The sequence below is a fragment of the Schistosoma mansoni genome, chromosome W, assembly GCF_000237925.1.
Source record: "Schistosoma mansoni strain Puerto Rico chromosome W, complete genome".
Lineage (NCBI taxonomy): Eukaryota > Metazoa > Platyhelminthes > Trematoda > Strigeidida > Schistosomatidae > Schistosoma > Schistosoma mansoni.
The window spans coordinates 34775655-34789113 of record NC_031502.1 but is presented as its reverse complement, the minus strand read 5'-3'; the positions used below and the strand labels follow the sequence as shown (position 1 = coordinate 34789113).

General features: G+C 32.4%; 1 protein-coding gene and 1 non-coding gene across 2 annotated transcripts in view; one reads left to right on the top strand and one right to left on the bottom strand.

The window, feature by feature from the left end:
* Window positions 1–449: 449 nt before the first annotated feature.
* On the top strand, window positions 450–516 carry Smp_tRNA_00645_Gln_TTG.1.1. The gene has a single exon. It is a non-coding gene (tRNA).
* A 2034-nt stretch (window positions 517–2550) lies between these two features.
* The window catches only part of Smp_157700 (hypothetical protein), a gene marked incomplete at both ends in the record, with an annotated part of 36232 nt that continues 25323 nt past the window's right edge, over window positions 2551–13459 (bottom strand). The window contains 5 exons of the mRNA XM_018789480.1: window positions 2551–2816; window positions 4199–4649; window positions 5800–6024; window positions 8041–8196; window positions 11372–11575. Of these exons, the coding sequence (XP_018654919.1) occupies window positions 2551–2816; window positions 4199–4649; window positions 5800–6024; window positions 8041–8196; window positions 11372–11575 (1302 nt within the window). The remainder of the gene's footprint in view (window positions 2817–4198; window positions 4650–5799; window positions 6025–8040; window positions 8197–11371; window positions 11576–13459) is intronic.

The following is a 13459-nucleotide window of genomic DNA, read 5'->3' as shown; positions in this document are numbered from 1 at the left end:
GAGACTGATCAATTACAGTCCTAAACTTCAATGAAAAGATTAAAGCAAAACAATACCAAGTGAATTTAAAATTATGTCGCTATGAATTCTGGAAACTTCCGACTAACGGAATCAATTGTTTACAAATGATTGATCATGTTTTATTCCAGTTCAAGTACACTTATGTAGTACTTGAAATAATTTTCTTTCATGCTTATTAGTGGATTTATAAAGATTAGTTATAATGATAATGAGTGTTTGTATATTACTCATGTTTAACAATCCTTTTACTTTCACCAAGTATTAAATTTAAGTAGTAAAACTCTTTCCTATGAAATATTTATTTTTATATTTAACTCAAAAATAATCTGAAAATTAGTCTATAAAATGTACTGCATTTATTCAGAAACAAACAATACTAAGTGAATTTAAACTTCACCTCATCGCACAAGCAAGTGGCTATCAGGACTCAGTGGCCGAGTGGATAACGCGATGGCGTTTGAAGCGAAAGGTACTGGGTTCGAGTCCCAGAGTGAACATCAACTCTGAGATGCAGGTACATCCAGCTGACGAGTCCCAAATAGGACGAAACGCACGCCCTGGATTCCACTGCTAGCCATTATCCATCTTTGCTTACAATGCTTGTGAATTAAGGCTATATCGAGGCAATACGCACAGTATGCACATATACCAATTAGAGACTGACCAGTTGCAGTCCTAAACATCAATGGGAAGATTCAAACAAACAATACTAAGTGAATTTAAAAACAAAGTTGTTCATAGCACATTTAGTTCGGAAAGGTTTTTTTTTATTATTAGAAGTAATGTTGTAGAAGGACTGAAAAGAAGTATAAAATTAACATAATCATTATCAAATAAAGATGACATAAAAATTCTTCAGAAAAATATATTTTTTATTGTACAAAAAATGTAATGTATGCATAACGTTTTAAAAGAAATCAGTTTTCCAACTTGTATTCAGAACGTTTCTATGACTGAAGACAATTTTCGGTTGTACAACTGTTTCTTTCAGCATGCATAACAAGATCACGAAGAATTGGCTGCTTTATTGGTAAAAAAAGAAATCACAGAATATAAAGAACAAATTGAAAAATAATTGTCACAATACACTACTTACAGTCATCACGTAATAATATACACATATTAAAGCATGTTTCTATTGAATTCTTGATTACGGCGAGACTATAATTTATGGACGAGTTAATGAGAAACGAGTGAGCGATCTTAAGGTCACGGAGCCTATTTCAGTATTCAATGTTCACATCCGATCAGTTTACAGAGGATTTTAAAGACGGTTACAACAAATGGGATTACTAAAAAGTTTCGTTATTTGTGATTGTGGTAATTAAATGACTCCTAGACCTTGTGAAAACTATCATGATGTTGTACTTCAATGTAATATATGTTGGAGGAAAACGTCTGTTGGAATGGGAACATTTTTTCGCTTGATCCCGATTGACATTAAGATAGATTATGATAATTGTTACAAACTGGATAATAAATGTACGAGTAACACTGACTGCAACCTTTGCAGATGTTACTTAAGCTTCGGCAGTCCAATGGTATGAGTATTATCGAGATGTATGTGCAATCAAAATGACAAGCTTGCATGGGTCGTTTGAAGGAGGTGGGAGAATCGTAGAAATAAACGGAACGGCCATTAGAAATTGTAAATTCAGTAGAGCACGAAGTGTTCAATAAGACTGGGTAGGTAGCGTTTCCATAAATATGCGTAACACTTCCTTGGTATATGCGTTAGATCATATCAGAAACCGACAAGCTACAACCATAATGCCGATTATACGAGAGTACATGCAGCCGGGAACCACAATATACACCGATGACTGGAGAGCCTATCGATCAGTACATAGACTTGGTTACGTGTATCGCGTCATCCTACACAAGCGGAACTTTGTAGACTCCACCACCGGTAAGCAATGTGGTTGAAGATTTAAGAATTTTTGTGACCTCATCATGACTCCAGAGATCGACCACTATGGAGTCACATGGCCGAGTTCATGTATTGTATGCATTGAAATTTCAGAACTGCAGAGTCTCTTTCTAACCTTGAAAAGTATTTAAACCATGTTAAAGAAGTGTATCCACTCTAATATTTTTGGTTTCGTATAATATATTCTTACTCTATACCTACTGTTTTCTGATTAAGTGAAATTTCTCAAGATAACTAAAGATTCGTTCAAAGGTCGTCCATGAATTATAGTCTCACCACATAAACTACTGATTTTAGAGTACAATTCCTAGTTCTACTTAAATGATAAACATTAATTATTCCGTTCATAAGTATAAGAAATGTATTGAGCAGGATTACAAGCTAATCAGATGTTGAATTACTGGTAACCTAACACTAGCTTGTAATCACCTTTTTTATCTAAAGAACACAGAATAAAAACATCGTCATAAAAATGAATGAATCAATTGAATTAATCCAAAAATATTAAACAAAATCTAATTATCTATTTAAATTTTTACACAAATTAATCATTAAACTGAAGTTAGCCTAAATTACTAAACATACATAAACACTTACCATTACTTGACTGTACGCTCAACAGTTTCAATGAATTCTTTTATATCATCAAAATGTTCTTTACCTTCATAATCGATTTGTTCGTTTGATTGTTTAGGAAATATTTTGATTCGAGGCATTTTAGTAGCTGTTAATTCTTCATAATCATTTAAATCAAAATAGGAATAACCAAATAATAAATCGTTTCGACGATGTTCTTGATAATATTGTGATAATTTCGTAAATTCTTCATGAATTGTTCGATTACATCCCATACACCATTTCGCTGCTAAAAATCAAACGTAGTCCAGAAAACGAATTTTTGAAAAAACTTGTAGCTGTATTGACGAAAATTTATCTAAACTAGATGTCATCAGTAAATTGATTGCCCGGTGAATTGGCGCTTTCAACTAGTATATTAACTTATAATTTAATATTTAGGAAGACTAATTTTACATAAACATACGAAGAATGAATGTTCATCTGAGAGTTACTATAGGATATCTATTAAATTGTTTTGTTCAGTAAACATCTGACTTAAGTCACGAGAATGAAACCACCGACTCATTTTTATTTCATTTAAGATGTTTTTTGACAGTAACAAGAGGTATCTAATATGTTTTGTTATTCGAAGATGATAAAATGATTTAATTAATTCTTTCAGATCGAAGAGAGATAGACTGTAGGTAGAATCTTATTCACAAGACCAAATATCCTATTAAAATGATAAATCTTAAATTAGTAAATCGTGACACGTACCGAAATATTACTGAAGTCATTTCATTCAATCTCAATGCTTACAAGAAGGATCTAATCTGAGTAATCGATTTTAGCAGTATTGCGTATCAAGTAAAACTAAAATATCATTGAATTGACGCACAACAATGATTCTAATGAATTAACTTTGAATGAGTCTAGTAAATGAGAACACGTTTAATTTTGATATCTTCACTTACAATAAATTAGTATAAGTCCTGTGAAACAACTTGAAATCTTAAGAGTCAGAACTAAGAAATAATTTTGAGCCGAATTAAGACATTTTCAGATTTTCCCTTAAAATGCTCAGTGAGCAGTTGGTGAAATGTAAACAAACTATTCTACCCAAGTTAATATTTCACGTAACCTGTGTACATTTATAATTAACCGATTACTATCGAAAACCATCAGTGGTCACTAATAGAGAAAGGTCAATGATTTACCAACATATATTATTGAGGGATTTGGAAGTTATCTACCAACCAAATCTATCGATTTGCACGACGCAATCCTCTAATTAATATAAATGAAGTTTAGCTTGATAATACAGAGTAAAGTATGATATATCATTTTTAAAGCATTCACATGAGAATAAAACTAAGCAAACTAGGTTAACTGTTTTCATTAATACAATACACCTCAATAACATTCAGTATTCATCTTTCCAGAACTTAAAGGTTAATATTCAAGGACAATATTTAAACGGCATGAAAAAAGATTAATTGTGTCGTTTTCCTTAGAATAATTCTCAGAACAATTGTATCCTTCGATTTCAAGTGTCAATGAATAACATCTTATTGATTATAAGGTTTTTGAGAGCTATTCAATTTTCTGATAATTTTATCTAAAATTTATCAGTTCAAAGCGACAGAAGGGAAATATTGTAATCATGTTTGGGATAAACAAATGACTCACTAAAATAAACAACAGATGTCCATTCAGGATTTTTTACTAATGTTTTGAATGTTGCCCCAACAACTTTATGTATAAATTTTAATTTCAGCGGTGGTGTTTTAATCATACTAGACAAGGGAATATGTCCTATATTTTCAATATCATCACTGGCATTTTCATCATACTCTGGCACAATTTCACTCATATAGAAAGGTGATAATTTACGTTGTAGAAGTTGGTCAAAAAAGTTGATAATGTCCTGTGTTTCGATCATATTCATCAGATCACGATTATTAAATCCTTTCCGTCCAAATTCGAATTTAGGTCCCTTCAGACGATAACGAATTCGTGAACCCTTTTTGGAAGTAGCCACTAATTGAAATCGTGGATAACCATAACCAACATGAACACCATGTTGCTGACTAAATTTCAAGTTGATTTCGTTTGCTGTATCAACAAAGTAGCAACGTATCTAAAAGGAGTAAGAAGAAAATCATTTAAACATTTTAAATGCTTTCATATTAATTGTATCAAGATTTTAAATAGTTCAATGTTCCGAAGATAAACTTTATGGATATAAATCTGATCTTTAAAGCATGAAACCAATCAGTTATGATTTATTTTCATTTATACATCTGACACTGTCATTACTAGAAGTTGAGCCTTTATAAATAATTGACTGTTCATTAATGAAAACCTTTGGATTTAATTTTTAAAAAAACTGACAACTCCGTGTGAAGCATACTACATTAATATAGTACATACATTTAAATCCTATAAAAATAAATTCTAAAACATTCTCTTTTACAATTCTTTTACAGTTACGTCAGACAGCGGTGAAAGATGTTTGATTGCTTTGTTACCTTAACTATTCATTTGTTTTCTGATTCGTAACTCAGTCGTACTGCTTGGGTTGAATACTTTTTATAGAAATTAAACTGAGTCAGTAAAGCCATTCTCATACTCCGTCAATCAGTAAACTATCTCATTTCCTAAAGTCTATTGAGTTGAAATTCGAGGATAGGTTCCCTAAAGAGATGTTCAGTTTGGCCAAATCAGTAGATTAAGTATTTAAGTAAATCAACCAAGCATCTACAACTTTTATGTTTAAAAGATTTGAATTCTGAAGCACGTTGCTGAAATATTTCATTGATTATTAGTATAGCCGATTGTGAACCCATACTCAACATTCACTGGCCCAATACTATCAGCAACAGCCTTTTATGGGAAAGGACAAACCAGCTTCCAACTGAAGAGGAAATTAGGAAAAGATATTGGGAGTGGATCGGACATACATTAAGGAAATCACCAGTGTGCATTACAAGGCAATCCCTAACTTGGAACCCGGGAGGGAAGCGGAGAAGAGGAAGGCCAAAGAACACATTACGTCGGGATATAGAAGCAGATATGAAAAGGATAAATGTTAACTAGAAAGAACTGGGAAGGATTGCCCAGGACAGAGTTAGATGGAGAATGCTGGTGTGCGGCCTATGCTCCACTACGAGGGGTAACAGGTGTAAGTAAGTAAGAATTACTACAAAATAATTAAGTATTTAACAGATATATGATGAAATTAGATTATACAAATTTAGAAATGACAAAACAAAACTATTTCACATTACCTCCTTTCTAAATAGTTTACAAGCATTACGATAATTATTTAATGCTAATGGAAATTCAAAATCAGATTGTATTAGAAATAAATATACATCATGTTTGATTGTAGCACTGTCAAAGTAAGTTAATTCACCAATTTTGAACTCATTAACAATTGGTAAAGATTCAATAAATAAATATGAGCCTAATGATTCAATATTCCAATCACCTGAATAAATTAAATGAAATGGCTAAAAACAAAACAAGAAAACATGAAAAGTGTTTTTTTCATAAGTGATTCGTAAAGTTTATTGTATTTGAAATGAATTTACACTACAGACCTAATCTAGTTAGATAATCATTAAAAAGCAGGATTCTATCCTTATTTAAGTTGTGGGTATGTACTATTAAAGAGTCTCATAGTAGAAAGAAACAAATGTCTATTACTCCTTGATTTTCGATTGTTTTCTAGCTGAATTCACTCTGTGGTGTAGACTAGATTCAAATACAAATATACTTATCAGTGTAGAGTTTGTGTTTTTATTGAGATCATGGATCAATCAATGTTAAATCACTATTGAAAACGTGAAAGCACTGGACGGCCGTTTCGTCCTAGTGTGAGACTCGTATCGGCAGTGCGCATCCACAATCCCGCATGCGGGAACCAAACCCAGGCTTACTAGTTACCAGCTTCGAGAGATAGTTCTTGGAGTTCTAGTGGGAAGCTGTGACTAGTGGAATTCAACCTTGTCATGTATGAGGCAGTTACCTACCAAAGATAATGGAAGATAGTCTCGCAATATCGTGGAGTGGTTGAAGTTAGCCATTAACATCGTTGAGAGGAGTTCCATATTAGGACGAAACGGCCGTCCAGGTTTTCAATAGTGGTTTACCATTGATCAGTTCATGATTTTAAACAAATATGTTTGTTTGGATGATTTGATCAATTGTTTTTTTTCAAAAAAGATGAGAATAGACCGAATTTCTTAAGATAGTTGGAATGATGGACGATTCCAATTAGAAACTATTAATAAAGTGCTATAACTACTGGAAAGTCAATTTCTTCATAAGATATCAAATATAAACAGGAGAAAAACCGAGTATCTGTTTTCTTTCATTGCAGTCTAACAGATAAAGACATTTTATAAATTATTTTCCCAAAAGTGGAATGCAAAAAGTGAAAGAAAACTAGGTCATTTATAATTTAATCTAAAAGTTTTTTTCTTTACTCTCAAGTTAAGCTTAACATTTACTGGTTCCTGCTAATTAACAAATGAAATTCATTTGCTAGCTATAATTTTACCTAATATAATTGTACAATGGAGTATGAATAAGATTCAAAGTATGTTCGATATACTAGCGGTCATGTTAGCATTCGTAGTGAAATTTGAGCCCAGTACGGATCCTTCCAAGTGTCACAAGTTTGTATGTTACGGTACTGAGTGATAACCTAACATGTAATAATAAGATTACATTTTAAAACACTTTTCAGGTGATATTTCTGCTTTCTTTAGAATAGACTATAGATCATCGTAATGAAATATTGTTGTTACGTTATCTCTACTTTGGTTATTTTATACAAACAAAGATTCTAATTTAATCATACATTTACTTTTCTATCAAACTCTACTGTTAGTCACCATATAATACGCTAAAGTTAGTAAATTTCTCTTTCAATCGAATTATCACTGAAACTGATTATAAACGTTTATGTGATTAAAATGAGGCTACATATGAGATTGTCTTTACAGTCATTCTTTACAAAACAGTCTTTGGGATCATCGTATTACAGTCAAATCACCTGTTGTCACCAGAAAATATTAATGCTTCAGATTTATGTGTCTAACTCTCAATATTCAAAATACGGTGACACGACCCACCCTCAAAGATTTGACTTACCTGAAAACGCTACAGTGAGTAAAAGTAGTAGATGGGTACTTCATGATTAATAATAGGCGATAAAGATAGTTCAAGGTATTCAATCAACTGGATTTCACAGTTCGGTCGATAAAACATCGATTCTGTATTATAACCGGAGTTTGTTTTATCTTACTGCAATAGTTTCCGGAAGTCTTCAATCTTTATTCATTCATAAAAGATATCTTTCTATCAACTGTGTCTATAGTGATTTAATTAAAGCTTTGTTCTAACTATACTTCACCATTTACTTAAGTATTAAACGCATCAGAATGTCTTAATAATATTATGGTTGAAATTATTGCCCATAAATACGGTTTCAAATGACAGATATTTGTGCATAAAATTACCTCAGTATCCTCAGACTCTTTTCTAATTAACAATAAACTTTGGTTTGTTATTTTGAAATGATCGAAAATTGTTTCATTATAAACTAAGCCGTATGCTATATGATCAGCTTGTTCAGCAACTGTGCTAATATTCTTCATTATTTTTTCATCAAAATCCTGTAAATATAAAGACGAAATAAATTGGGCATATAATGAAATTATTCAACATACAAATAATGACAGTATTAACAATATCATTAAAAACTGATTTCTATTGAACTAAGTTTAGATTGCATACATTTAATAAACTGAATAAGAACTCGTATTCATGTTCAGATTCATGTAATTAACCAGTTATTACGCGTTTTGTAAGAATTAGTTCAACCTGACTGCTGGGACCAAAGTATATAGAGCGCGATTCAAACCTGCGACTTATAAAAGTATAACTTCATACTCATAAATGTCTACAATTGACTTTACATAAATCTGTATTGATGGATTGACTAATATCTTAAACTCACGTAATTTCAACCTTTAAAGGCAGTTACACACACTGGCAATTCAGAATGATCGCTTTAACAATAGATTCAGTATTAACTAAGGAACTACTGACAGAAACGCTACATTTAATCATTACGTATAGAGAAAAAGGCTGCTAGTGTATGAGTGAAAAAGGTTGATGCTAAGTTCGTTCCAAAGCATAACAACGTCGCCAAAATGTCAGGGAATTACGGGATGATCATCCTCAAGTGATGTCAATCCAACTTTAAAATGAACGATTTCTACAAAACCTGTAGCTTAATCTGATTTTAATTTCTTTAAATAAGTTCTAGGAAAACCATAATACGCCCTCAAATGCCCTGGTACGACCAACAGTGGGGAAGGCCCGCCCTCTCTCTCGAAATGCTCTCACATGGCCATGCGTATACAGCCTCTGCCACGGAAGTCCTATTCACTGCCCTCTAGCAGAGGGGGTGTTCTCCACGAAATGGGGAGGACGAAAAGTGAATGTCTGGAGCTTTAACCGTATTGGCGGACACGGAAAGTCCACCCAGGGGAGTTGGAAAACCCTCATTTCATACCAATGGTACACATGGGCCCCAGTATCCTGAGAGAACAAATGGCGTATGAACCAATCATCGGTCAGCGGCTATCATGGGACTGCATCTCCTCACGATGCTCCACTGCCTTGTGGGTCAGATCTTTAGGTCAAAGGCTCCGGGTGTGGCCCTCTAAGAAAACCACCTACTTCGGTCTGGGCACCCGGGCAGTATCATAGCCTTCACACAATTAAATGAAATGAGTTTTCTGTTGTGTGGCGCATATATATCTGGTGCCCCTTTGTACCAATATTTATGTGTTCAAATAAATAAATAAATGCATTGTTAATCGATCTATTCGTATAATAATTGGATTAAAATAAATTACATGGCAGAAAATATAAATGAACATGAAAAAATTCACAATCAGATCTAATCTAGAACATAGAAACGTATTATCGAAATCTTGTTTCACTCATTATCTTCATCTAAAATAATGTGTAAAAATAACATTAATAATATTCAAGTTCAGATCAGTTTGATAAAGTTTTGCTCTGTTTATTATTATCAACTGACTATAATAAATTGTTGAATTAACTACCAGTAAGTTTAAATTCCCTTGGAATTGTTTGGTTGAATCTTCCCACTGACGTTTGAGACTGTAATTGATCAGTCTCTTATTGGCATATGTGCATACTGTGTGTATTGCCTCGATATAGCCTTAATTCACATGCATTGTAAGCAAAGATGGATAGTGGCCAGCAGGTACATCCAGCTGACGAATCCCAAATAGGACGAAACGCGCACCCTGGATTCTACTCCTGGCCACTATCCATCTGTGATCATAATACCAGTAAGTTTATTTCTATTTATTAGTTACGAAATAAAAAGATTATTATGAAAATATATCGTTATTTAATTAATGGTCATTAACTTGAAATAGTTTTATTATAGAAATTGAGAATTTCATACAATAACTGAGACACTAATAACGGAACTCTGTAAACGTGCTATTTTTTTTCAAAACTTCTGCTTTCCTTTCACACTGCCTAATGCAGACATCTAACATTGAATCGATAACAAACTTTGAAATTCTTTGCCATGATTTTTCATCGGTTTCCTATTCTAAAATAGCTGCGAACATATATTGATCGGTAGAGTGGTCAGATAGTATGTAACTATTAGTTATGTACTATCCCTATCAAATGCATACATTGTTAATAACTAGTATCATTCATTAGTAAAGTGAGCTTTACTTCCTTACAGATTCCCTACACTATTGTCATAATCTAGTCATTTGAAAACAGGTGAGAAACTGATTTAAATTTGACATGTTAGGGGTACAAAACATTTATTCAGTTTACTTTATCAGGTTGAGTAAAATACCAGTAGCCATAAAAGACTATAATTCGTCTCACTTAAATAGACACATTTCATATGTTCCAAGAATAGGCTTAAATAAACATTTTAGTCAAGTACGATTTAATTAACTTCAGTACATTTTTAGTGTTTTCATCATCAGACTATAATTAATCTAACTCACTTCATAATTAATAATAATTTTTATCAACTTTCTATGGAGTCTTTTTTACCAAATTTTTAAAGCATCATAGTGACAATAGCAATAACCTTCACAATTTCTTAATAGGACTAAACAGTTCTTGTATTTTTGTCCCTCTTATACACATTTTCAATGATTTATTGTTCAACACAAATTTAAAAGGTGCTGTATATACACATGCTAGTCTATGTGCGTGATATGTATGTATATAGTATATGTATATACGTATGTATGTATGTATGTATGTATGTATGTATGTATGTATATGTATATGTATATGCTATTTATGTATATGTATGCTATTGTATAACTCCGCCTGGAGCCCATCTGGAGTTACTGCCGGTCCAAAGACCGGATAAAGGAAGATGGTTGGGCATGGGGTTAGCGACCCTATCCCGTAGAAAACTGACTCACTAAAAAACACCAACCAGAAAAAATAATGCTGCTGGGCGGCCTATGCTCCATTGGGGTAACAGGCGTAAGTAAGTAATGCTATTGTATAGCGTCTAGAAGAAATTTACATAGAGGGTTTTTCTGTATTTGCACTATGGACTGGTTTTAGACAATCATTGAGAACGTGATTATGTATGTTTACCAACATTGATCACATGAACAGTCTAGTCGGAATTTGCACAGTAATTTAATCTATAGAGTCTAACATTCCATATTGGATGTTTTTTTTTGAACAATTTAACATATGAATAGATTAATTTCAATTAATATAGTGTAAAAATATATGATTCAATCTTACCTTCATAAATATGATAGCAATTAAATTATTGGTAATAATAAATTCATTGGTTTCATTCATACTTCTTAATAATTTGATTGGTGAACCAATTTTTAGTTTTATCCATTCATATAATGGATTACCATGGTTTCCATTGATTTTCATTAATTCTTTATATTCAGATTTATACTTTCCACCATCACGAAAATATGTAACTGATGGTATCTTTGACATAATGAGAAAATAGGATATGAGGAAATATTTTATATAATATTTATTTGTTTAATATATCTTGGGAAAAAAGCAACATATGATAATCATCTCTGCTTATTACAATAAGTCTTTGCTTACTATTGTATTTGAACTTGAAAACAATTGAACTGTTACCAGTAAAATTCTCAATACTCTATTTGACTATGCTTGTATCTTCAAAGGGGTCATATTTAAACATTGTGAATATTGCTTGACTAAAACAAGTTTTTGTTAGAAAATATCATTTTACGACACTCCATGCAAGATAAATGATTCTTGTAACTTTCATTCAATTCAAGAGTTCCTGTACTGAATTGTATTATGTGGTTAGTAATTAATACTGTTCGTATATATATATATATCGTTTGCAATGGTGAAGGTACATTCACTCTCTCTGTGTTCTCCCAAATTCCAATCTTCTGAATTTTTCATGTCCCTATCTTTTTCCTCTTTCCAACTTTATTTCACTGGATTATAATCCTTGAATAACATCTTCAAACCCTAATCTTTCGGATTAATGTTTATACTCTTACTACTTCTATCACTATGGGATTTGACTCGACAACTGCATCTCTGTGCTAATGTGGTATGGCAACTCGAGTTGGTGTACGTACGTACGAAGTTCTACGTTGTGACTGACTGACTGAATCGGAAATAAATCATGACTAATTTACCTTGAGAAGTTTGTTTAGAGTTGTAGTGAATGGCAATCACTCAAAATTAAAATAAACAGGATCCATTTATTATTGTTACATTTTTGGATGTAACATAAGTCCTATCTTTAACCAGTAAGGAAAACACAGTGTTAGGTTAATTAAAAATCAATTTAATCACTTATATATAAGTGACAGTATAGAAAATTATGTCAAGTTACAAAACAAAAAAGAATAAACACTAATTGATAAATTGGAGAACTACATCCATCGTCAAGAAGGTACAAGTATTTATAAACAGTTGTCTACGCAAAATACTCAACATCCATTGGTCGGATACTATCAACAACAGGTTTTGTGGGGGAGGACAAACCAGCTTCCAACTGAAGAGGAAATTAGGGAAAGATATTGGAAGTGGATAGGACATACATTGAGGAAATCATCAAACTGCATCACGAGGCGATCCCTAACTTAGAATCCTGAAGGGAAGCGGAGAAGAGGAAGGCCAAAGAACACATTACGTCGGGATATAGAAGCAGATATGAAAAGGATAAATGTTAACTAGAAAGAACTGGGAAGGATTGCCCGGGACAGGATTGGATGGAGAATGCTTGTGTGTGGCCTATGCTCCTCGACGAGGGGTAACAGGCGTAAATAATCAAGCAATTGATAAATGCTCACTAATTTAGTCATTCTGAAGTATTAAAATCTGTAAAATAATATTGATGATAATACATCATCATATTAATAATCTGATTATCATAATAATAATAAAATAATTGCTCAGTTACCAAACTTCTGTTTTCCTCATTCTGCGATCAGTTGTATGCAAAGTAACTATTAAAATTTATCTACTCTGGTGCAAATGAATTCTGTTTGCTTATTAATCCTTGTATTATGTCAGTAAGCCTATCAAAAAAAGCAGATTATGCTATCAAAGGATGATTTTTGACAGATTTATCTTTTACAAGTTATTCATGACTTGTCTTTAATTCATTTCTAGGTAGAACATTATTGATGGGGGGTTTTTCAGTATTTTCGCACTAACGTTGACAATAGAATTGAAGTGATTATTCTATATTGCTACCTACATTCCTGTTATGGATGTCTTGTTAACACGTAGGAATCTACTTTACTCATATTCAATAATGACTAATGGTAGAATTCAATACATTGGTCATCTGGTCTATTAAATGACCGTTAG